At 51.1% G+C, this 26,016-nt stretch overlaps 1 protein-coding gene across 1 annotated transcript in view; it reads left to right on the top strand.

The window, feature by feature from the left end:
* Positions 1-3,545: 3,545 nt before the first annotated feature.
* DAP (death associated protein) overlaps positions 3,546-26,016 on the top strand; it is a 65,850-nt gene continuing 43,379 nt past the window's right edge. Inside the window, exons 1-2 of the mRNA XM_059416909.1 lie at positions 3,546-3,716; positions 14,110-14,206. Coding sequence (XP_059272892.1) covers positions 3,662-3,716; positions 14,110-14,206 — 152 coding nt within the window. The 5' untranslated portion in view covers positions 3,546-3,661. The remainder of the gene's footprint in view (positions 3,717-14,109; positions 14,207-26,016) is intronic.

The following is a 26,016-nucleotide window of genomic DNA, read 5'->3' as shown; positions in this document are numbered from 1 at the left end:
GTTACCTGGCATTTTTCCTCAGCATCTGGGACTGGTGGGGCTTAACACACCCACACGTACACATACACACGCACATACACATGTGCGTCCACAGCCATGTGCATGGTGGAAGTAAATGCTAGAAAGCATATGTGGCCGTCTGTAGTGACGGTACCCTACATATTAGGTATATTTTCATTCTCTGCATAGTCCTAATTTGCTGCTCTTCATTTTGGTAACAGCTGTGAGAAATTAAATGTATCCAGGCTCTGGAATTATGGGGGAGAACACACACTGAATGCTCTTTGGTTTTAGATGCTGCCCATGCAGTGGGCAAAGTGGACAAGGTCTCTCCCCTCGTGGGGCTGACGCTCAACCGGTGTTATAGTCAGGAGAGACAGAGAGCTAATGCCCAGAAGATGGAAGAGGAGTTTTGGATGAGGACAAAGTGCTGTGATCACGAGGGTTGAGAGTCGAGTACCTGGGTTGGCTTCTTCAGATCTGGTGGGCAGGGTAGGCCCTACAGAAAACGTGACTCCAAATAAGAAGGAGCGAGTTGTGCAAGGATCTGAGAGAGGTGGTTCCTGGTGGAGGGAACAGTTAATGGTAAGACTCAGAGGGAAGTATTGGCTTGGCACATTAAAGGAGTATCAGAAAGGCCAGGGTGGCCAGAGGGGGCAAGAAACACAAGCTCCTAGAGGTGGGCATGGCCCCCATCATGCAGGGCCTGGGAGACCATGTATTGGGGGCTGCATTTGGCTACATCTAAAGACACCAACCAAGGAGACTTGATCTAAGAGGGGTTTGTCTTCCACACAACAGAGTAGTCTAGAAGTGGGGTCCATTGCTCTGCAGAGCCTCCATGGGACCTCACATCCCACAGGCCACACGCCTCTGATCGTCATTTGGCATGCAGAGCTTTACTTGCCTCCTGCTTGCAATGTGATTCCTCTGCCTTCCACGTTCTGTCTGAATTCAAGGCGATATGAACAGTGAAGTCAATGAGAGGAAGGGTAGTCTGCATATCAAGCACGCAAAAAAAAAAAAATATTTTTTTTTAATTTTTTATTTGTTTTAAGGGGGACCAGAGAGAGAGAGAGAATCTCAAGTAGACTCTGTGCTGAGTGCATCGTCCCGACCCAGGGCTCGATCCCAAGACCCTAAGATTGTGACCTGAGCCGAAATCAAGAGTTAGACACTCAACCAACTGAACCACGCAGGTGCCCCTCAACATGCAAAATTTGCCAGAAATCTCCCAACAAATTCTCACTTACATTCCAGTGGTAGAATTTGCCCCCAACCCCCAGCTACAAGGGAGGCTGGGAAGCATGGGTGGTTTTCCCAAGCCAGGTTGCTTACACAACCACACCTTCTTCAATAGCAATCCTATTGATTAGGGAGTTACCCCACACTGTAGTTTGGATGCTATTCTAGGTGCGAAAGTATTGTGAGGTAGGTGGGTGAATCAGGAATTCTGCTTTCAACAAGTAAAACTAGCCCTGATGATTATACCAGAGTGTTCCAATCAGTGTAGACCCAGAACAGGCCTTAGGCAAAGAAATGGATCCTCTAAGGCCTCAGGGCAGCCCAGCGGGGCCAGCATGGCCCACGGGTAGCTTGACTCCCTCCTCAGAAGGCTCCTTCTTTTACCCAAGGATTCCCTAGGAACACCACATGTCACAAGAGAGAAAATGTTATCATTCTCAACGTGCGACTTTATATATCACTAACGGCAAAAATGCTGCCAATTAAACTATAACAAAATGTTTCGAACCTAAAAATGGTATACTTCTTAGAAATGGTTCTTTCAGACTTAGTAAAACATGAGTTTTAAATGATACAGCACTCATTACACACATAAAAAACAAAATATTCACACAATTAATTGGTTAGGTATCCTTAAAGGGCCTTTCCATTCAGAATCCAAATCAGTAGCGTCCATGGATTTTCTCACTCTGTTCCACTAAGTGTGTTAGTGATGCAGCATGTCTTAGAAAGAGTGCTCTGCTATTTATTTTAGATTTTCTTCTAAGCTGCTGACACCTGTCTGTGAGTTTTGATGTGAATGAATGTAAGGGAATGACAAGTATATCGTGACTGTCATCTGGCCAACAGCTGTCTTGCTATTAATGTTGTTGAAACGTGGGGAGAAAGCCTGGGACACAGGGGCAGAACGTGCACTTCTAGGCAGGCTGCGATGGGGAGCTGGGCAGTGCTGCGATAGACATCCAGAGGGAGGCAGTGTGAAGCTTAGTGAAGGCGCAAGGGTAAAGAAATGGGTTTGCAGATTTGGTATTTATAAGCATATGGATGACGGTCATACCCATGGGCCTGGGCTGCAGGGGACCACTGAAGCCAAGTTCAGAGAAGAAGGCTGGCGCTGAGCCTTATAATACCCAAGTGTTTATGATCAAGAAGAAAAGCCAACACACCCCACAGAATTAGCAGCCAACCACCCGCCAGAACACTGAATGTTAAGGCAGGGATGTGGCATCCCTAAAGCTAAGGAGCTAGAGGGTCGCCTAGGTCAAGTGCTGCGGAGAGGCCAAGAGGGGTGAGAGTGAAAGAGTGACCACTGGACCAGGCAGCACTGAGGTCGTTACGTAACCTGGACAAAAGAAAAGTCCCTGTTTGGCGGCAGCCTCTGGGCAGCTGGGGGATCACCAGACGGATTTGGACTGAGGGATAAGAGTGGGTGAGGTGCTCAACCTCTTTCATCAATTGTATCGTCAAAAGTAGATGTAGAGCCAAGAGAGATGGTGGTGTTTCCTTCTCTAAAGACACTGGGCATGTCTGACGCTAACTTGGCAAGGAGCGTTTGATGGTGCCGGAGGGGAGATCTGATCCTTGTAAAGCACTTGAGGAGGCGGGAAGGATGCGAACCAGGACAGGAGAGCGCGGGATCCGCTTTGGACAGAATCAAGAGATCCATCACAAAAGAAGACGGCACCCAGGAGGCACGGACGCAACAGTCCAAGAACTCCTGGCTTCACAGCGCTGTCTTTCTCACGGGGGCGGGGCGGGGGGGGGAGCAGTCCCATTTGCACCGTCTTTTAACAAATTCCTGCAATCTTGAGACTCCTGGTCGGTCCCCCCTGGGGTCTCCTTTCCGCACGTGATTAGTCGCTCCCAGCGTGAGCTGGACGAAGGCATCTGGCAGACGGGCCGGTCCCCAGATCACCTACACCTGCCCCCGACGGTGCCCCACCGCCGACACCGTCCATCAGGCGAGTCGGTGGACGAAGCTCTGGGAAGGTGCCACCCTCCAGCTGGGCCATTTCAACCTCCGCCTGCCACCCGTGCCAGTACCAGCCCCGCCTCCTTGACCACAAACACAGCCCTCGCCCTCGTTCCTCCTCCCGCGCCGCGGGCCACCGCTTCCTACGTGGCGCTGCCCACTGCGCAAGCTCAGCACCCTGCAAGCGCAGGGAGCCGGCGGGGCGGGGCCAGGCTCAGTGACGACAACGCGCAGCCGCGGGTGGGCGGGGCGCGCCACGTCGGCGCGCACCGGCCGCGCCCCCTACTGGGGCCGGCAGTCACCGCCCCCGTGCGCGGCCCCGTCGCCTCCCGCGCGCGCCTCCCCGGCCGTCCGGCGCTCCCGCTCGCGCGCTCCTGTCGCCCGGCCCGCTGGCCCGCTGTCTCCGTCGTCGCCGTCCCAGCCCCTCGGACACGCGGTCGCATCATGTCTTCGCCTCCCGAGGGGAAGCTAGAGACGAAAGCCGGACACCCGCCCGCCGGTACTGACTCGTTCCCACTTTCTGTCCTGCCGCGGGGCGCGAGGGCGGGCGCGGGGCGCGGAGGGGGCGGCGGGCTCCGGGGGCCGCCCGTGGGCTCTGCGGCCCGGCTCGGCCCGCGCTGCCTGGACCCCGGGCGCGCAGGGTCCGCAGCCTCGCCCGCCTGGGGGCGTCTGGTGCCGGTCGGCGCGACGGGGAGCAGCCCGCGTGCCCGACTTCCCCAAAAGTTTGCGCCCCGCGCGCGCTCCGGTCGCAGCTGTCCCGGGGAGCGAGCCGCCGGAGCGACGACCGTCCGGGCCCTGGTGTCGCGGGGCTGACGGCCGGTGGGCCGGCCGCGTGTCGTCCCGACGAGGGAACCAGAGGCGCAGAAAGAGTTTTTATCCTTAATCCCTCGCTGCGGCGCCCCCTCGTTGACTCTTTCGCGTTCAGCTTCTCCGAAGCGTTTTCTCCGTGAGCTTTTTTTTTGTTTTCTTCAAGTCCTAGACTTCGGAGCCAAGGAAGTCAAACCCAGGAAAGAGCCATTTCTCTTAAAAATGTACCCGAGTCTCAGCAGGCTGCGTGTCCGGGCCGCCGCCTCCGCGAGCGCGGCTCCGGGCGAGCCCCGCGATGTCTGCGGCCCCGCGGAGGCAGGACAGTCCCTCCACGCGGAAGGACCCTGCTGGGGACGCGGAGGCCACCCGCCGCGGTCCGTCCCGGGCGCAGTCACCCGCCGCAGTCCCTCGGTGCGGGGGCTTCATTCAAGGGTCTTGCTTGCACCGCGAGTGCTGCGCTCGGTCTCCCGGGAACAAGCCCAGGGGAAACGTGGCTACTTTGAGGGTCGTCTGCGCCCCTTATTTTTTTTTTTTTTTAAGATTTTATTTATTTATTTGACAGACAGAGATCACAAGTAGGCAGAGAGGCAGGCAGAGAGAGAGGAGGAAGCAGGCTCCCTGCTGAGCAGAGAGCCCGATGCGGGGCTCGATCCCGGGACCCTGAGATCATGACCTGAGCCGAAGGCAGAGGCTTTAACCCCCTGAGCCACCCAGGCGCCCCCCCCTCGTCTGCACCCCTTCTTGTTACACAGGAGGGCGCGATCGCCCTCTGCCCTCCCCACCATAGGGCCCTAACTCCGCCTCAACAGGGACAGCAAAGCAGCTTTTAAATTAGTTGCATTCCGGAGTCCGTGGTACTTTTTCACGGGTGCAGGAGGCTGTCCGCAGGAGTGAGTGGCACAGGGAAGAAGAACCGCCGACCCGTGTGGAAGGGGCTGGCAGGGAGGGCATGGGATTTGCGAAGACCGCTCTGCTGTGCTTTGGGGCTCTTTGCGTTGCTTTAGTTACAAAAAAGGGAGAGAAGCTCAGGGATTTCTTTTAAGATAACTCTGACCTTTAGTTCTACTGCTATTGATCCACACCCAGCTGCCCGCTGACCTGGGCCGTCCTGCGGGAGGAAACACCTCTAGTCACACTGCACGGCCTTGGACTACGTGGCAGGAGTCTGCCATGACTCCCCTGTCCCTGGCTGTTGAGTGGCATTAAAGGTGGAGCCATACCAAATCAGAGTCACCGTAATAAAACTGCGTGGAGAGACACATCCATGTGCGATGGCTATCCAGATGAGACTTTTAAGATCAGAGGTATAAACTGTACATATTAACTCCCTGGGAGAAACCTCATAAAGGACCCAGATTGCCTTTGAATTGTAACAGCCAGGCTTTGTGAATTACAGATTAAATAGCTTATTTATGCCCTGAGGATCAAGGAACCAACTTATTTGTGCTGGTGAGCAATGAACTTGGATTCTAAGTTTTGAGGCCCATGTTTTCGCTAGGGCTCAGTTTTGCTATTCTTTCAAGCGGGAGGTTTGGCCCAGCTGACCTTCCTCCGGGAAAGACTCAGGACCAGCTCCAAAAGGGCGTTTAATCCCACAGGTGAACTCCTCAAGTGACTTCAGTACAGGCCCCCTAGCCTGTGGGGCCCCAGTCAAGCAGATGCTACATAAGGATCTGTCACTGTCATCCTGACAAGACCAGTCACTCTTGGCCAGAGTTGGAGGAAGGGCCTGGCATCTTGGCCCAGGGGTACAGGTTGGAAAGAGGCCCCTTTGCTGCTTGAAGCATTTTGTTTCCCAGCACTGCCCCTCAGTGCATTTCCCTGTATCATAGAGGCTCCAGCAGGAAAGCTCAGGGTGTCTGTGCCTACTCTGGCATGACCAGCGAGGAGGCAGTTCTGCGGAGTAGATGTTATTAAAAAATAAACCAAAAAACGACAACCCACTATAATAAAGAATAACCTTTTAAAGGTAGCCAAGAGCACAGTTCATAAATCAAAATAACAGCTTTAAAAACTTTGGGAACCCTTTCATTAAGTGCTTAAGCTGGGCAACAAAGACTTGTGCTTAAATCCTCAATTGGAAACAATAAAATGCTCTCTCATAACCATCTTCATGTCCTTTGATGTTTTCCCCTTCCTGCTGTCTGAACCAGGCGCCCTCCTGGGCATCCCCACAGCACCCCATTGCCTTATTATCACGCTTAACCTCCACCTGTTCGCCTCTCTTCTCCTTGCTTCCTGGCTGAGTCTTTTTTTTTTTTTTTTCTTTTCAAGATTTTATTTATTTGAAAGAAAGTATGCACACACACGGGGCAGGGGGTGGGAGCAGGGGTAGGAGCAGAGGGAGAGGGACAGGCAGACTCTGCACTCAGAGCCTGCGGGGTCCGCCCGTCCCTCTACTTCTGAGCCCTGTCCAGTGTGTACTAGTGACGCAAGGGGCTCTCGGCCAGTTCAGGTAGCATGTTAGTGGTGGAAGTAGTAACTGACGGGTGCTAGGTGTTGCAGCGGGCTGGTGTTTCCCTCCACCCTTCTAGACTCGTGGCGGCTGGTGTTTCCCTCCACCCTTCTAGACTCGTGGCAGATTAACTAGAGAAAAACAGAAGTTTAGTAACATGTGGGCCTCCTGTCTTCATGGGAGAGGCAGAAGGAAACTGAGTAACTCCCTGACATGGCCCAGGCCACCACCTTGAGTACCAGCTTGAGCTAAAGGGGCCAGAGGCTCTCCCTCACCCCGCAGGGCGCTGTCATCGGGGCTCTCAGTAAAAGTCCTGACGTCTTAATGACCTGAGACTCCTCCACTGCTCTCCACTACAAAGCATCCTTGGAGAAGTGGGCTGAGACGGCCATTTCAGATTAGCAAAGTGAGAATTTGCGAGCAAGGTTCTGTTCTATCAAGTAATAGGACCGGGACACCTGGGCAGCATGGGGAACGGAACCGTGAGCCACGCTGTTACTCGTGCCTGCCTGTCTTTGGGAGTTTGTGGTGACAACGTGGATAAAGTCTGTTAAATACATTTTGCTGGCCCCGTTCCCCTCCGTTTCCCAGGGTAGCCAAAACCATATGTCAGTAAAGTTCTCCTAAGTCTAATGTGGTAGCTCTGTGCATTACTAATTTTACATATGGTTCCCTTTCAAAAGTAGACTTTCTGTTCCTTCCAGAACTGAGACAAGTGGAAATATAAACACGATTGTGTTTAGTTAAAGTGAAATGGAAAACAGATTACTTTTTTCAGTAACTTCAGAATCATTAAATTCTCTGTTACATTAATCATTCAAATTTGAGTTAAGGATCCATTTAAAAGGTTGTGGGTGATAATTCTTCCTAAATCGTCTCCTGCAGGACGGTTTTCAGATTGTCTAGGCCACTCTCTGGCCAGCAGTGGACGACTAATGTGTCTTTTATTATAGTAACTGTTCAGTCACAGATTTGCTAAGCACGGTCCCTCCATCCAGTCACTGATTAATGCTTACAGAGTGTGGGAAACTCGGCTTTTGCTCCCGACATGCCAAGAAAAAAAGAAAAGAAAAAAAAAAAGACCCTTCTGGTCACTGCATTTTTTTCAAAAAGTTCCCGTCGGGGTGGAACGCAGCATTTCTAAAACATAGCTTAGAGTTTTCATTCTTCCGTACTTGGTGGTGTCCTCCTGCCTGCGCTCTGTCCATCCCACACGCTGCCCCGTGCATTTTTTCGTGATTTGGGGAAGGTTTTCCCCTTCCCAATGTGGGAAGTCTTTCCGTTTTTGTAGGGAGCACTCACGATTGTGTCAAGTGCTGTGCTGGTTACAGTCACATCCAAGTACAAAGCACTAGTCACAGTCAGCTGAGGGAGTCCAGTGGGGCTCACTGTTGTTTACAGACGACCAGAACCTCAGGGGCTGGGCTGAACGAGGCGCAGGTGTGTTTCCTTTCCCGGGAGCCTTCCTGCAAGGAACAATGCAGAGGCCAAGGCCCGCCGTTGCGTGACCTGTGTGCAGGAGACGGTGAGTGGGGGCTTATGGGGACACCTGTGGCCTACACCTGTCACTGCATCGCTTACCTGTGGCTGCTGTAGGCACAGCACAAGAAACTTAGAGCCTTAAAATAACACAACTGTCCTTTCTCTTCGTCCGGGAGGTGAGACCCGCCAGTAACATGCGGTCACTCTTCCCCGGTAAGAACGAGGGTGGCGCACACCTGCTGGTCCTGCAGCGGCTCCTGCAGCCGGTGCTTCGGGGTCAGAAGCCGGGCTGAGTCGTGACTAGCCCTAGGGGGAGCCTGCTTGTCCCCCGGCCCAAGCTGCAGCTGTGGATCTTTCCAGCCTGCTCCTGAGCGCGACAGAGAAAGCTGTCAGTGAGCCGCTTCCAGCTGGACACCCTGACACCGAGGGGATGCCCCAGCCGCAGGAGGACAAGTCAGCTGCCTCCCCAGTGCTCCTTACCTGGCAAAGGCCGACCACGCAGGAGGCTTCCTCCCTCCCTTCACCCCGTAGGCAGGAAGCCGTTGTGCAGAGCTTTGAATGTCAAACTCCTCCTCTCCCTCTCCTGGGGGACGTAGTCACCAGAGCCTGCCCTTGGCCGTCACTCTGTTTCTCGGAGGGGCGATGATGCTCTCGGTTTCCCGGAAGGTCCAAGCCAGGAAAGGCCTGCAGGGTGTGACGAAGGGTGCAGGCGGCCAGGGTCCGATCCAGCTCCGGGCTGGCTGCTTGGGCGGCTCCGACCGGGTGGCCGGCCCTCTTCACCGCGCGGGATCCTCTCTCTAGAGTCACGTGCTGGGTGGTGAGGAAGGGGCCTGCACGTAGCAGTGCTGTGTCGAAGCATTATTCAGAATCTGTGATTCTCCAGAAGCTTCTACCCTTGGCTGGTGATACAATGACGACTCCTAGGGATGCTTAGCCAACCACGTCAGTGGGCCACAGGGAGAGCAGCTTCCCAGGGTCTCACTCCCCTCCGTCCCCACAGGTCCCTGCTGCCATCCCCAGGAAACAGTCAAGAGGGACATGAAAGCACCAAGGACACAGACTATGGAGGTCCAAGTCCTAGATGCTGATTGTTAAAACCATCTAATAAGAGTAACGAACAGTCGAGAACTTGCCAGTTGCCAGGTGCTGGTGGGAAGCGTTGCCCATGTGCTAACTCATTTGGTCCTTGGCAAAGCCCTGGCGGGGAGAGCGCGGTCACCCTTTCTTCACAGATGGAGCACCGGAGGCACAGAGGGCACCAGCAACGTGCCCAGCTGTACACACGTGCACACACACACACACACACAGCCACACATGCACACGGCAGGCAGAGCTAGGCTTTGAGCCCGGAAGTCTGCCTCCGGGACCCATGTCCCCGTCGTCTGCAAAGCATTTCTGCTAATACTAGATCCAGCGTTTGGTATCCTTTTCAGTTCAGAGCTCTTCTTTGAATAACAACCACTACACCAATCCGAGTTCTTTTTTTTTTTTTCCTAATGTCTCATAAAAATAGTATTTTTATCTTACATTTGCAAGTCATTCTGCTAAGATTTTTGCAGAAATAACTCTGCCTTTGTATTTTTCACAAGGAAGAGTCCCTCTGACGGGTAAAACAATCACGATAAATATGTTGCCATCATACATTGTGGCAGTGTTGCAAGTTCAGATGAACCCGTCTTGGCGTTGAGTTATTACTGTTATTGCCACTTTTTATTGCGGCATTAATCACCACACACACTGTGAGGGATTGATGAAGTTAATTCTTTTTATAAGCCGAATTAAATGAAGCACTAATGGGGGGGTGACTGAGCCTTGACATGTGTAATCAGTAGGGGGGTGCTGAGCTCAGGCTTACTTCAAATGTCACCTTGACCTTCATCATCGGTCTTCTTTGTAGTTAGTGACACGGCTCTTTTTCCCTCAGCCCCTTTACAGGGCATGTCTGTGAGTTGTTTTAAAGTTTGAGGTCTGCCAAGTTGAGATGATTCAGACATCCTCTTTTATTTTTTTTTTAAAGAGTTTATTTATTTATTTGACAGAGATCACAAGTAGGAGAGATGCCGGCAGAGAGAGAGGTGGGGGAAGCCGGCTCCCTGCTGAGCAGAGAGCCCGATGTGGGGCTCCATCCCAGGACCCTGAGATCATGACCTGAGCTGTAGGCAGAGGCTTAACCCACTAAGCCACCGGGGCGCCCCTGGACATCCTCTTTTGAAGGATATTCGTCTGCTCTGGCTGCTGTAACAAAATCCGCCGGCTGGGGGGCTTAAACCACAGAAATCTGCAGTTCTAGAGGCTGGGGGACTAAGATCAGGGTGCCCACAAGTCCAGTTTCTCCTCTGTCTGCAAATACAGTCACAGTCTGAGGTTATAGGGGTGAGGGCTTCAACCCATGAGTTTTTGGAACACAGCTCAGCCCATAGCAGTGCCTCTAACCAGTTCTTACTGGGTGTGTGCGAAGGGTGGCAGGGATGGGAGGAAATGAAGTTTTAAAAAAGTGTAAGGTCAATTCTTCCAGCCCCTCCTTCGGCCAGAGACACACTTACATTTCAAAAGAGTAGAAAATTATCTTAACATAGCTACAGAATTTTATTTCCGTTTCTGTGTCTTGAGGTTTGACTGACTACCCAACCGGAAATACCTTGATAAGCCACCTGCAATGGTGTTTTTGTTTTCTTTCCTTTTAAAAAACATCTGAGCCCAGAGGGAGGGAAATCCCTAGGAACCGCACCGGAAGAAACTGAAATTCAGTACTGTTAGCCCAGATCGCAGGCCCACACGAGCCAGGGGGTCACCTGGTTTCTCTTCCTCCTCATGTAAAGACACCAGTCGATTGGGTTCGGGCCCACCCCAACTGGCTTCATTTAACCCGAGACCCCGTGGTACAGTGCAGGGCTCAGAGGCCGAGCGTCTGGAGCGAGGCCGAGCCTCTGCGCCCAGCAGCACAGTGGGAGGACGGACTCTGATCTCTTTCCACCTCGGCTCCGGGCAGCGGGACAAGAAAGTCTCCCTAAGACTTTGTCAGCGCAGGCCTCCCTTTACGTGGGCTGTGGGTTCAAATAGATCCTGTTTCTCAGGAGAAATCGGACATAAAAAGGATTTCCAGGTGCCTCTACTCCTGGTTTGACAGAAGTATGTCGAGCATCTCTCCAAAGGGAGGCTGCATCCGCTCCTGGCCCCAGAGGATCCCTGCAGAGAGAGCCTTACCGAAGGAAAGCTCAGAATCTGTAGTCACCACCACGAGAGGGAGACTCAGCAGACAAAAGAAGCAGTGGACCTCAGATCATAAAATAATCCAATGTACAACTACAAAACCAGTATGCCTAAAATCATTAAATATGGAAAAGAATTAAAACCATGAGGAATGACTAAGACCCTATCAAATAAAGATGAGGTGAATCTGACAGGGAAATCAAAGCTCTAGAAATGGAAAATAAAATGATGTAAAATAAAAATCAATAGATGGGATAAAAAGCAGATTTGGGGAAGAATTAACCAAACAGGATTATATTTCCTTCTTTCCGAAGCGGGAGGTCTCCTTCAAAAGAATTAGTGGTGGCAACAGATACATGGTTTTCCAGAGTCCTTTTCGTCCCCTGTCCTCTGCCGTGGATTTTTGCAGCAGCCTGCTGCTAGGGACCATTAGCCACGCAATGGGCGCCATCCGCTTCCTGAAGGCAGGGGCCCGCAGACCCTCCCTGGGAAATGGAAAAACTGACAACCTCGAATTGAGTGAGCCTCAGGGCATTTTCCACCTTCTCCCTCCTTTTGCATCAGAAGGAGACTCGTAGTCCTGGACTTTTCTTAATGCGGCAGGGCCCAACCCAATTGGTCACAGCCGAGGACGTGGCCTGACAGGCTGGCTGGCGGGCTGCGTGGTCGGAGCTGTGCTGTGGCACCTGGCGGGTAGCTGACCCCAGGAGGGAGGATGCCACGAACCGGGGGGCCAGTGAATGCAGTTCACGCAGCTCTGCTTTTCACCTGTGCCCAGAAGCTTCCAACACCTCTGTCTTACTCCCTATAACACAGTACCACAGACGGGTGGTTTGTAAAGAACAGAGATTTCTCATACGTCTGGAGGGTAGAAGTCCAAGGTCCAGGCACCAGCAGATCTGGTGCCCAGTGAGGGCCCGCTGCCTGGTTCACAGACAGCTGTCTTTTTTCCACGTCCTTACGTGGGGGAGAGGACAAGGTGCCTCCGGGGGGCTGGGGGTGTGGAGGGAGGGGTCTCTTTTTTACAAGGGCCCTAATCCCATTCAGGAGGGCTCTACCCTCATGACCTAATCACCTTCCAAAGGCCTTTCGACAGCTTCTTTTACCTAAAGATCTTAGGATGCAGCGCTTACCCCTTTGTGCGGATGAAGCAGCAAGGCTTTGAGGGACTGAACGGTCTGAGACCTATAGCTGAGGACGGGTTTTAGCTGACCGAGCCCAAAGCCCATGCTGGTGACAGTCACATGAAGCTGGCTTTTTGATACAAGGCCAGCATTTCCAAACTCTATTCTTTGGAACACTGAAGTCGTAAAGAATAATAACCAGCATTACTGGGGTGGGGGGAGTTGTGGGAAAGGCGGTACGCTCGGTGTCCCCCATAAAGCTTAAGAGGCATGCTAGAGGCCAAGGAAATATGTCTTGAGGACACCCATATAATGTGTTCAACTGCACATTTCCAACACTAAGAGATCCTCGAATCCCCATTTTAGGGGGGCGGGGGTTGGTTAGTTTTCTTACAAAGCAGTATTAACATATTAGCCATCAAGAAAACACAAATCAAACCACAGTAAGATAATATTCCACTCCCACTACAGTGGCCGTAATTTGAAAGTTGGACAACAGCTAGCATTGGCAAGCATGGGGAGAAATTGGAATGCTCCAACAGATTGGAATGTAAGATGATCCTGTGGCTTTGGAAAGGCATTCGGCAGCTTCCCAGAAGGATAGAGAGTTACCTTGTAACCCAGCTCCTCCACTCCTAGGTCTGTACCTAAGGAAATGAACGTGTATGTCCATGTATCCACATAAAAACTTGTATGCAAGTTCTTCACAGCTGCCCTATGCATAATAGTCAAAAGGTAGAAACAGCCTCAATGTCCATCCACAGATGAAGGGGAGAATAAAACGTGGTCTGTCCATGCAGTAGACTGTGATTGTGCCTTGAGAAGGAATGTTTGAAGGCCTGCCCCCTGGGTAAACCTTGGAAACATGCAGAGTGAAAGAAGGGGGTCGAATATGCAGAATGGGGCACCTGGGTGGCTCAGTAGGTTAAGCCTCTGCCTTCGGCTCAGGTCATGATCCCAGGGTCCTGGGATCGAGTCCCGCATCAGGCTCTCTGCTCAGCAGGGAGCCTGCTTCCCCCTCTCTCTCTGCCTGCGTCTCTGCCTACTTGTCTGTCAAATAAATAAATAAAATCTTTTTTAAAAAAATGAATACGCAGAACAGGCAAGCCCGGAGGAGGGGTTACCAGGAGCTGGGGGAGGGGCTGGGGAGCGACCGTTCACGGGGATGGGGTTTCTGTCTGGGCTCATGGCAGTGGGCTGGAACTAATTGAGGTGATGGTTGTGATGACGGTTGCACAGCCCCGAGTACGTTCAGAGCCTAGCTCTGCACTCCCTAAATGAGTGACTCATATTGTATGTGATTTATATGTCCCTAAGGCCATGTTTAAAAGTTAACACGTGCCAACACTGAGGCTTGCCAACACAGTTTGGGAAAGGCTGCACAGACATCCCTGGCTGCCATCTCAGTGGGCTCTGGGCCTGTCCTGTGTCCCCCCAGGGGGCTGTATCGCCCCATCAGAAGCATCATCGGTGTTTGAGAAAAGGTCACAGGGCAGTATTAAGGGGGACCCCGTTGTATCGAAAACCTAAAGCAAGCAGCCACTTTCTCCGCGTGGTTGGTACTGCTCTTAGGAAGTCCTTGTAAGAAACAAACAGAGCCAGCAGGAGCCTTACGAGGTTTCTAAGTGGGTCTGGAGTAAAAGGTCACGTGGACTGCCACATCCTACCAAATGTCCCTCAACAACAGGAACCTCTGTGGTTCATCCCTGGCGCTACCGGGATCCCTGGCGCTCCGGGTCCACTGAAAGCTTCGGGGGGGTTGTTCCCCTGGTCCCCTGCCAGGTGCATCACACCCCCCTCTGTTTTCATTTTAGTGAAAGCTGGTGGAATGCGCATTGTGCAGAAACACCCGCATTCAGGAGACACCAAAGAAGAGAAAGACAAGGACGACCAGGAGTGGGAAAGCCCCAGGTGAGAATGCGCACGCTCCGCTTTGTTCTCCGGACAGCCGCGACTTGGTTAAACATTAACCTTTGTTCTCTTCTCCGGGCTTCTGATAACCTCTCCCATCGTGGGGCCCTGCACTGTGTGTTTTTCCTTTCCTAATCAGTGAGGCTCTGTCCCCCCAGACGGGAGACACCAGGCTCCTGGAGCACCTGCCGTCCCTCCGTGCGCAGTGGCCTCGACTTCCCACGACAGTGTTGAAATCACCTTGAGACCTTCGAACGTGCCGTTCTAGTTGATTCTCTGGGGTGGGCATGGCACCTTGCAGCCAAGAGAGAGAACTTGGTTTAAAACCGTGCACACACGTCTGGACTCTTCCTTTCGGCACCCAAATCCAAACCAGCGAGGCCACGCCCTTATGAGTGCCCAGGTGTCCTTAAATGACATCTCTGTCCCTGGCTCCCCTGGTCCCCGACAGCTCGTCTGTCTGACGTGCCCCCGGCTCAGTTTACTCCCTGTTATCATCAGAGCTTCTGGTGCTGGGTTTGGGTCCAGAACCTCCATACACAGCCATTTCCTTCCACCCGTCGTAGGTAAATGCGTACCCCTGTCTGCGCTTGCCACAGAGAAGGGGACCGCTGAGCTCTCTGCCTTCCACCTTGTCCCGAGAGTGTCTCCACCAGAGGAGGAAGCTAAGTGCGGGAAGAGTGTGGAAACCAGCTAACCTGTGTTTCTGTGGGCCAGGGGCATTATTTTGCATTATTCTGCTTCAGTCCAATAGCCCTGAACAGGAGGTAGTGTTCTCCCCAACTTTTGCAAGGGAATCTGTGTCTGCAGGGGCTATATACTTGCTCACACCAAGTGCCTTGCAAGTGAACGGATCGGGAAATTAAACCAGGGTCTTACAGGGTCCAAAGAGGCCCAGCTTCCAAGAAAGAGTAGCTCCCAAGAATGTGCGTCCTGTAAAAGGACATGAGTATCCCTGTGTGTATATATCACTGAGTGTTTTCTGTAGAATCTTATAGGATGTAAGTTCTAGTGCGGTCACCTGAGGGGCAAGGAAAATTGGGGACAAAGTCTTTTCTGAGTGGTTATTGCCCATTTAAAATCACGAGATCCTCACTGTGGTTTGGCGCAAGTTCTGCTTTGAAAAGAAGGCGGCATTTAAGAGAAGATTCTGAAATTCCCTTTCTCACTGGCTGTTTGCACACAGCATCTGTACAGAACAGAACAGCATCTGTAGCTCTTCTAGAGGTCCACAGTCCCATACCTGAAAACCTTGGGACCCAGTTTATTTCAGATTTGGGACATTTGGGGGAAGGGGGCTTATGAGAATTAAAGAGCACGCATTCCATCCAGCGCCCATAGTGGGGCCTCGGGCGTCTTACTTGATCTGTGTGTGATGCTCACAGCAAGGGATGTAGGTTCTTCACTCTTACAGGTGTGGGCCAGTTCAGGTTGACTTTCGCCTCCATACAAGTTGTAAGGAAGTTTTCAGTTTTTAGAAAATTCTTGATCTCAGTATCAAGCTTAAGAGAGTATGGGTCTGTGTCATTCCCCCTGCTGGAGAACCTGGGAGGTCCCGTCTGCGGATCCCGTGCTTCCGTGGGGAGAAAGAGAACGAGAGAGAGCGAGAGAGAGAGAGAGAGAGAGAGAGCCTTGCCTGGGGAGTTAACGAACACACTCGTCTGTGTGAGTTTAAGTGGAGTAAGGTAGGGCAAGCTCTTTCCCTCTGAAACACAGTGTCAGTACAGTGAGAGTAGATAATTTATGAGCGTGTTTAGAAATAAAGACAAAACAGCCCACTCGTTTTCTTTCTATTGATTTTTTTTCATGAGGTGAAATACAGCCTTTATCCGAGACGTGCAATTTGAATACATATTTCAGAGGATGAGCGATTGCAAGACAAAGGAGAGGGCTCCCCGCTCTCCAGAGCCCGCGTCTCTCACCTCCAAAGATCTGTTCTCTGGGGAACCAGGAACTCTGCAGCAGGCTGACTGCAGGGTAGGGTTTGTGTAACACAAGAGCAAGGGGTTTCTCCCTGCAGCCGAATGGCTGTAATGTGTTCCTTGTGAGTGTGTCAGCAGCTGTCTCGTGACTTCAGCCTTGCTCTTGACCACTGTGGGTCGGACCGCTGGACACGCCGTAGACAGATGGGGTGAGCCTCTGAGCACTCCGAAGCTGTGGACAGGGGTGGCCAGCGGGTCTCCTTCCAGACCTGCACTGGGCCAGTACTCTGTGTGAGAGATCACCCACTCCACGATGGCCTCCTCATCCGTCTGGCGGGCGGGCCGGATCAGTCTAGCTAACCGTCCTCGCCGGTCTTCTAGAGTGTGGTACCTCTGGCCTCGTTCTCTGTGCTCTGTCCGTATCAGCTCACCGGGTCCTTGTACCTTCTCGGTGTGCTGCCCGCACGCTCTGAGTTGGTTATTGGTTATGATCCCCACTCCATGTTACTGCTCCCTCTTCAGCAGCTCAGAAAGGTTCAGTGACTTTTCCAAGGTTACACAGCCAGTGAGTGGCAGGGCCAGCGCTCCAGCAGAGCCCAGAGTCCTCACTATTAACCGCACGGCCGTGCTTCCCCAGGGCGCAGTTGGTTTGCAGCGGGCGCTTACTGAGTTTTTCACGTCAGGTTCAGAGCTCACACCACCCACAGGTCAGTATCACTGGGCCCGTTATCGAGATGAAGAAACCGGAGTTTAGGGAGGTTGCCTGGCCCCATGATACGTAGCCGGTTCGTGAGGAGGCCGGGGTTCAGCTCCCATTTTGTCTTGACTTGGAGACATGTGCCCCGACTAGGGTACGGGCTCCCCTGACGTGACACAAAATACACCGCGTATTGACAGGCATAGCATGTCCATCCAGATCCCTCTATGAATTAAACTTGTTGACTCTGGATCTCCCGTAACTTTTTCCATATCCTCAGGCCTGTGAGTCCATCCGCACGGCTTTGCTGTCAGTAGATGGTGTGAGTGTCGTCGTACAAGGTCGTGGCCTATTTCTTTGCAGAATTTGCCACACATTTAATTACTTGCTTGGAAATGTCATGGGATGTGACTTCACCATCCACATTACCCTAATCCTAAAGTTTTACTATTTTTCATGTTTTGATCCAAGTGTCCCCTGGATAAGTGTAAAGTCTCAGATGCCAGTTTCCTCCTTAGGTCCGCATTTGCAAGACTCTGCTTTCCTTCCCAGATTTCTAGAACTGGCTTTATATTCGCTGACTCATCTCTGGTGACTTCCTTCCTCATTAGTCTAAAAACCAAATCCTGATTACAGAGAAAATGAACAGCTAGAGCCTTACTACGTGACAAAACAAAAAAACACAACCTTTACTCGGAATGATTTTTTTCCCTGCAAATATTTGTGCTACTTAATTTTCCAGAGATTTACAAATCATTTCCTAGGCTGCCAAATTGTTTTGGAGATGCTACATTTTAAAAAGGAAGGAGAAAAGGAAGTAGAAGAAATTTTTAAATGTTACCCAAGAATTCCCGTCGAGCTGAGCGGTAGTCCGATGGCTCTTCATCTCCAAGAAGAGGACTGGGCTTCATTATTATTCCCCAGTACTTCCTGAGTGGCTGCTGGTTGGTGTGCACTGGGGCTGGTGGGAAAGCAGCGGAAGGAACGGGGAGATGGGGGTGACAAGGTACAGAGTATGCAGTCCTTCTAGAGTGTGGCTCTCTTTTCAGCTCTGACTTAGAACCTCATGTACCAGGATGCCTGGATGGCTCAGTAGTTAACCTGCCTTCAGCTCAGGTCCCAGCGGGCTCCCGGCTCAGTGGGGAGCCTGCTTCTCCCTCGCCCTCCGTCCCTCCCCCGGCTTGTGCACTCTCTTTCTCTCTCTCTCTTGCTCACACTCTTTCAAATAAATAAATAAAATCTTTAAAAAGAAGAAGAAGAAGAAGGACCTCACATACCCAGAAAATGAACAATTCAAATTATCCAGCATGTGGGAGAAACCCAAAATGGACTCCAAACAGTAACAGACGAGCTTAATTATAACACAGATGATTACTGTAACCCATTGCAAGGACCGGGGTAGACAACACCTTACCCAAATAATTTTTGAAAACAGTGTGTTGACCGGAGACTCTAAGACTAATGGCAAAAGACTGTCCAAAAATGCTGTTTACTCCGGTTAGCCGATGTGTTTCTTACAGGGGCTTGAGTTAGCAATTCTGAAATGACTTTGTGTGTACACTGGGTTCAACAAGTATGTGAATCGGTGGTGGGTAATGAGAGCCACGTTTCTCATGGCCCAAGAGCGGTTACAGCGAGAAAGGAGGAAGACCGGAGCGGGCTTCATGCTGCTGGCTCAGAACCGGTATCTGTCTGAACGCAGCTTTAAGTGTCGGATGGATGGAGAGTAGCTACATGCAGACGTGTAAGTCCGTGCAGGGGTGAGGTGGATGGGGCGGCTGGCGCATGTACCGGGACGCCCTTGCTGTGTTCACCAAAAGAGCCGAAACACCCGTGAGGACCCGTGTAAGTTACGTGTAACCCATGTCAGTTACCGTGTAAGCATGAGCATCCCTAGAGCCCAGATCCTTGATTCTAAACACTTTTCTCTCCATCGAGGAAACCAGGATTCTTTGGAGAAGCAGCAAATTCCAGGGCTGGGACAGGAGAAATCTAGATGAGCCTGGGACAGCTCGTAGTGCCGAATATGAGGAAATGTGCTGTAAAGGATGGGGCTTATCCGAACAACACAGAAGCCGAGCCGTAGGCGCTCCGAACGGCCAATGCCAGAGCAGTTTGCAACGAAATGATAGTATTGAATTATAACTCTTAGAGTGAAGTAAACATTCATGAGTGCATCCTGATAGAAGCAATTGAATGATTGAATGAGGAGAAGGGGCAGCTCTTTGCAGAAGAACTTTAATTAATAGGGGCACCGGGGTGGCGCAGATGGTTCAGCGTCTGCCTCTGGCTCAGGTCGTGATCCCGGGGGCCTGGGATCGAGCCCTGTGTCAGGCTCCCTGCTCAGCGGGGGGTCTGCTTGTCCTTCGCCCCCTGCCCTTCCACTCCCTCCCACTCATTCTCTCTCTCTCAAATAAATAAAATCTTAAGAGAGAGGGAGAAATGGAATATAATTCACAGGCAAGCAGCTCATGCAAACAAGATCTCCCAGGTTCTTCCCCCCGTATCTTTAATAATTAAACAAGGACTACCTTTACAGTGGAGACCCTGAAAAGGATGCTTGTTTGCAGTGTAAAAGCTGAAATAAGAAAGCCGAGCACCATCATGTTCAACCTCCTGTGGGAGCCGGACCAGTTTTTCACTGCTCTGCGCACATCTGTGGACCAGCACACAGGCGTTGGAGCCCCTGCTTCTCATCGGGTTTCCACCTGCTGCTTTCACCATTCCCCCATCCCTTGCCTGAAACAGCCACTGCCTGTGGATGCTCTATTATTACAGGGCCACCGTGACAACACAAACTGGGGGGCTGAAATACTGCATTTATAGTTCCTCACCGTGCTGGAGGCTAAAAGTCCAAGGTCAAGGTGTCACCAGGGTTGGTTCCCTCTGATGCTGCGAGGGAGGATCCGTTCCAGGCTCCCTCCTGGCTTCCAGCGGTTTGCTGGCAACCTTTGGCATTCTTTGGCTCCTAGATGCCTCACCGCGCTCTGTCCCCATGGTGCTGTCCCTGTCTCTGTTCACATCATCTCTCTCTGTGTCCAAGATGCCCTTTTTGTGGGTGTCAGTCATTGGATTAGGGCTCACCCGATTGACTTCATTTAACTCAATTACTTCTAGAAAGACCCTGTTTCCTACAGAGGTCAATTCTGAGGTCCAGGGGGGTGAGGATTTTACATATCCTCTTGGGGGAAAGCAGTTCAGTCCTAACAGACACCAAATGGCCTTGTTTAATGGTTCTCTCACTTGAAATGAATTCTTACAAAATAAAAATTCAAGGGACACCTGGGTGCTTCGTCAGTTGGGTGTCTGCTCTTGGCTCTGGTTGTCAGGGTCCTGGGATTGAGTTGTGCATCAGTCTCTCTGCTCAGCAGGGACCCTGCTTCTCCCTCTCCTGCTCCCTCTGCTTCTGCTCTTTCTCTCTGCCAAATAAATACATAAATTCTTTTAAAAAAAAAAAAAACATAAAAATTTAAAACTCTGAATTTAGGAGATGGCACAACCTGTATACTAGGGATTTTTTTCTGTAAGCCATTATCTGTGTGCTTAAATTTTGGTTAAACCGTGTAATCATCCAATTTCAACACCATCCTTATCTTCCAAGATCATCTTTTCTGTCCAGGCTTCTTGCTGGTTTGGAACAGATGTGTCCTTTTCTGTGAGATGTGTGGAGATGCCAGTGAGCTAGGGGTGCTGAGCGCCCACCAACCCCCAGCACCTGTTCTGGTCCGGGTGCCCTGTGTTGGTGGGTGGGCCCGTGACCCAGATGTTGGGCTGCAGCAGGCCACAGGCCCCTGCCCTGGGCCCAAGGCCGAGTGTTGATGTGGTAGGGCATCCAGTGACGTGGAATGTCCTGGGGAAGGGGCTAAGTGGTTGTCACCTGCTTATGGACAAATGCCTCCTCCAGGGAGAGGCCGTTCTGAAGGTGCCGTCAGAGCCTGGAGCAGAACGCCTGAGAGGCACGATGCTGCGGTGGAGGGAATGGTGGGGAACGGCCCTGACTGCCTTGGGGAGAGAAATAGGGGAGATTCTAGGCGCCGTCGGCCACCTCTCACTATCGGGTTTGCCCCCATGAGACTCGTAGCTCCGTGTGCTCTGTCTGCAGGCGGCATGAGGCACTGATGAAAGGCTCGCGTTCGTACACCTGCAGGGGGTGATGAAAGGGATTGTTCCGCCAGAGGCAGCTGGGGCAGCAGAAAGGTGGCAGAGTGGGGGCCGGTCCCCCACATCCCTGCGTTCACGGAGCCTGCAGCCTGTCCCGATGTCTGCTCTCTTCCCTCCCTCCCTGAAGGCTCGGAAGAGCCCACGCTCACATCCCCCGGGTTAGAGCAGGCAGAACGCCTGTGGGCTGGCTGCCTCCCTTCCTTAAGAGGCAGGGCAGGGCGTTCATTTCATAGGACTGCCAGAACCAAGTCCCACAAACAGAAAGTCTCTCGCAGTTCTGGAGGCCAACGTTCGAGAGGAAGGTGTCAGCAGGGCCGTGCTCCCTCTGAAGCAACAGGGAAGGATGGATCCCAGGCCTCTGACCCAGCACCTGGTGCTCCTTAGCTGGGCACAGCATGACGGCGATCCTCGTATGGCTTCCCCTGTCTTGTGAGGATACCAGTCCTGTTGGATCAGGAACCCATCCTACTCCAGGGCGACCTCATCTTAACTAATTACACCAGCAATAACCCCATTTCCAAATAAGGTCACATCTTGAGGTACTGAGGGTGGGGGACTTTAAGTTAGAAATTTTGGGGGACACAGTTCAACCCATAATAAGCAGGCAGCATGTCGTGCCGTAAGCATCGGTTGACAGTGCCCAGCTTCACCAACGATGTACCAACAATAATAGCAGCGTATTAATTTATTGAGCATGACAATTACAAGGCGAGTGTCTCTTTTCTCCGTTCCAGCGTGCACCATTGTCCAGGTTGAGCACTGCAGCAGTATTCCTGCTCAACTGGGCAGACACCCTGATCCAGGGATGTGGGGCCCATACGTCGGTCACAAAACCCATCAATTTGGGGCCCGCACCCACAGTATATGTATATTCATTTTTAAATATATACATGGGTACTCTACTAATGTCTTATAAATTATAAACTAGATCCAAAATGAGTATTTGCATATTAGATAAATAAACAGTATGTTCAACGTCTTGCTATCGCTGTGACTTTTATTAACATAAGCTAGCATCTCAGGGTCCAAATACCCTTCAGGTGAGCTTTCTCATTAGTGATTCAGGATATAAATCTAACTTTCTAATGGCTTTCTTGGGATTTGTGGGGGAGGGCCGCATCTTGTCACATCTTATGAGACCGTTGATGTTTGTAACATGGTTCATGAGGCCTTTACACGAGGAGGAGAAGGGTGAGCTCTTTTGTGTTATTACTGTTCACTTGGGCTTCTGTGGGTAGGGGCTCCGCCGCTGGAATTCTTCTGTGGGGAGCTTTTTAAGCCATCACGTTAAGTTCATTTTGTAAAAGTTAGGTTAAATTCATTCCTAATACATTTGAGCACAGTTCTGGGTATGGATATATCGAGGATGACACTAGAGAATTGAACTCGTTACCCCGTTAGCTGGTGTCCTGTATCTTGGAAGATGCTAGAAGCCGCTGAAGAGGCACAGGGTATGTGGGAGGGGGCCCGGCTCCTTCCTCCAGAGCCTTGAGGACTGTGAGGCCCCAGCAGAGCAGCCACATAGTAAATAGTGCAAAAGCTTAATTCATTTTGTTTGGGGTTTTTTCAGATAAAAAATAAACATAAATAGAAGAGATGTGCGTGCTTATCACATTTTCCTGACAACACTGAGGCCCTGTGTTAAGCACAAAGGATGGCCTTTGTCTCTGATGGATTAGAGGTGGCCCCCCGTACCGGTTTTCCTGTTACATGTGGTATGAATGAAACATTCCCTCCAAAAGCTGTAGCTTTGTGTGCGTTAGGGCGATCCACAGGAGGGCAACTGCGTACACGAGGAAGTCGTGGAATCGCCAGACGGACCCAGAGCGTGATGTGTGTGACCCAAACACTTTGTGTCCTAGAACTCCTGGGCATCAGCCTCACCAGGAACTCAGTCTCTGAGCCTCTTTTCACGTGGATAGGCACTAGCGGAACGCCTGAGTCTGGCAGGTCGTGAATCAAAGCCTCCCTGCCCCGCTGAGGTTTGGAGCATATGGACGTCCATATGTCACGAGAGCTTGGCTGGACTCCTGCAGTTTGGGGACGAGAAGGAAGGTGCTCGAGACCCGGCTTTCCTCCAGCGCCTGGATGCACTCTTGGGTGATGCTTCCACTGCGTCCTGTTCTCCCGCCCGTGCAGAAACCAGGTGTGATGGATTCGCTTCTGGGCGCCCCGATCCTGCTCCCTCTCCCTCCACGGGCCTCCAGCTCCTTACGAGGCTGTCATGCTCCCCCCCACGCTGGAGAAGCGCTTCTTATCAGATGGAAGGACGGAAGCAAGGAAGTCGAGCTATCAGTTTCCCCTCCAGACACCGCGCCGTGCATCAGCGCCGGAGTCAGCCTCTCGGAATGGATGACTCTCTTGTTTTTATGGTATTACTCAAAGGGTTGTGCTGTTTATCAAGAGTGTTTTCTTATTACATAAACATATGAACTGAATTTAAGTCAACTCTCCAGTGCTTGGGTTCTATAGGATGAAAGGTGTAACGGTAACTTCATTCTAAAGGTTACACGTAAGAATAACTGTATAGAAACAAGAGCTCTTTATTGAGTTTATTGTGTTACAATGATTACACTTAAAATTCTTAAGCCTTCTGTTTACATCAACTCTGTTGACTTCAACTCTCTCAAACGCACAGCACTCGGAAAATACGTCAGTGAAATCAGTAATAAACAGCTTAGACTTTGATTCTTTAAAGGCAAAAGAGTTAGCCAACTTTATTAACTTAATTGCTTCTTACTTCCCAGCTAGAGAAAGAGGTCAGTGAGGTAAGGTCAGTGTGGAGGAAGAAAATTCTTTATACTTGTGGACTTCTTTTGATTTACTTTGGTTTTTGGCTGTGTACACCTTCTAAGGCGTTAATGTAAAATGAATGTGGACTGGAATCATAGGGATGGTGTTTAATACAGAAATTCTCAGAATTGTCAGAGTTCGAGCTGGATATGACCTGATAGGTCACCTAATCTAGGGAAGATGTCAGATTTGAGTAAAGATCTACAAGGGTCTAGATACCAAAAGCAAAACATCTGTGGGATAGGGACTCATAAAACTTTTTATGTTAAAAAGAAACCCATGCCATCTTCTGGGTGTATCTCCAGAAGAGTTGAAAACAAGGTCTCAAAGAGATATTTGCACACTCAGGTTCACAACAGGACTATTCCCAATATCCAGCAAGTGAAAGAGACCCAGATGTCCATCGACAGATGAATGGAGAAACAGAATGTGGTCTGTCCGTACAGTGGATTACTATGCAACCTTAAAAAGGGACAGAAGTCCTGTCCCACACTACAACATGGAGGAACCTGGAGGGCATAACACTAAGTGAAATAAACCAGCCACAAAAACAAAACTACATAGACAAAACTGTGTGGTTCCACTTGTACACGGTGTCTAATGCAGGCAGATGCAGAGATGGTAAAGAACAGAGTTGCAGGGCTGGGGGAAGAGGAAAAGGGAGTTGCTGTTCAGTGGGCATAGAGTTTTGGTTCTGGAAGATGAAAAGGTTGTGGAGATCTGTTTCACAGCAGTGTAGATATCCCGAACACCATTGAACTATGCGCCTAAGAATGGTGAAGACGGTCAGTTTTATCATGTATGTTTTTTACCACAATAATATAAACAATCTTGGAACACTGCATCAAAAACTAATGATGTCTTTTATGGTGATTAACATAACATAATTAAAAAAAATAAAGAACAAACAAAACATTTAGACCTTGGTGCTGCGGAAAACAGTCTGGTGGCCCCTCAGAAGATTAAATGTGGCCATGCCATCTGACCCGGCAGTTCTCCCTGGGAGAACTGAAACAGGTGTTCACACGGAAGGTGTTCACATGGAAACGAGTCCATGAACGTTCATCACATCATTATCTACCACAGTCAAAGAGTAGAAACCACCCAGATGTCTGCCAGATGAGGAATGGATAAAGGAAACATGGCCTGGCCATACTGTGGAATATTATTCAGCCATAAAGAGGAGCAAAGTGCTGACACATGTTACAACACTGAGTGAACCTTGGAAGCACGATGCTGAGTGAAAGAAGTCAGACATGAAAAACCACAGATTCTGTGATTCCATCCATTTCTATGGAATGTCCAGAATAAGTGGATCCCAAGAGACAGAAGCAGATTCCTGGTGGCCAAGGGCTGGGGACTAGAGGGGGCAGGAGGGAGTGCCTGCCTAATGGGTATGGGCTTTCTTTAGGGGATGGTGAACGTGTTCTGAAATTAGAAAGGAATAATGGCATGACATAGTCAGTGGATCAGACAAACCACTGAATTGTACATCAAAATGGTTAAAATGGTGAATTTTGTAATGCGTGAATGTTGTCTCACTTACAGAAAAAAAAATAGTCCCCACGCAGGAAAGGTTGGGAACCAGGACTGAAATCCAACTCCCACGTTTTTGTAGCTGGGAATGTAGAGAAGTGATGAGTCAAGGAGCCCACAGGGGGGTTGTGCCTGTGATATTTGTGGGACACCCGGATGCTTCTGGGGGAGCCAGGGAGGGAGGCATTATGGGATGCTTTCCCCTGCAAACAGCAGCAGCAAATCCAGCCCAGACCAGATTGGGCAGCTAGGACACACGTGATCTCTTGTGAAGAAGAGCTGCAGGTTGGGGAGAGGCCCCCCGGGCTTCTGTGCCCCATCTCGTTACTCCACCTTCCTCCTGGAACAGCATCCCCCCACAGAAGGGGGGAGATGCCTTCACCTCCAGACGTGAGTGCTGGACCTGCTGTGGCCAGCACACAGGCAAACAGGTGCCCCAGGTCTACACAGAAGAGGAGGGAAGGCCAGGGAAGCTGGCAGAACCTGAGGTCAGGACCTCAGCCTAGAGCCTGGAGGACAAGGCAGCAGGGTCCTAGGCCAGCAAGGCTGGTGGCAGGAGGTCAGAGCCAGGCCCAGGGTCTGAGTGAGGACTGGCACCCAGCCAGCCCCAAGAGCTGTCAGTAGAGCCCCCTCTTAAAGCCACATCCAGTCCCCAGAGCTTGTGTCTTTGAACCTGGAAGTTGGCACAAGTCGTGGATATA

The sequence above is a fragment of the Mustela nigripes genome, chromosome 12 (assembly GCF_022355385.1).
Source record: "Mustela nigripes isolate SB6536 chromosome 12, MUSNIG.SB6536, whole genome shotgun sequence".
Taxonomy (NCBI): Eukaryota; Metazoa; Chordata; class Mammalia; order Carnivora; family Mustelidae; genus Mustela; species Mustela nigripes.
This window is presented reverse-complemented; position numbering and strand designations above follow the sequence as displayed.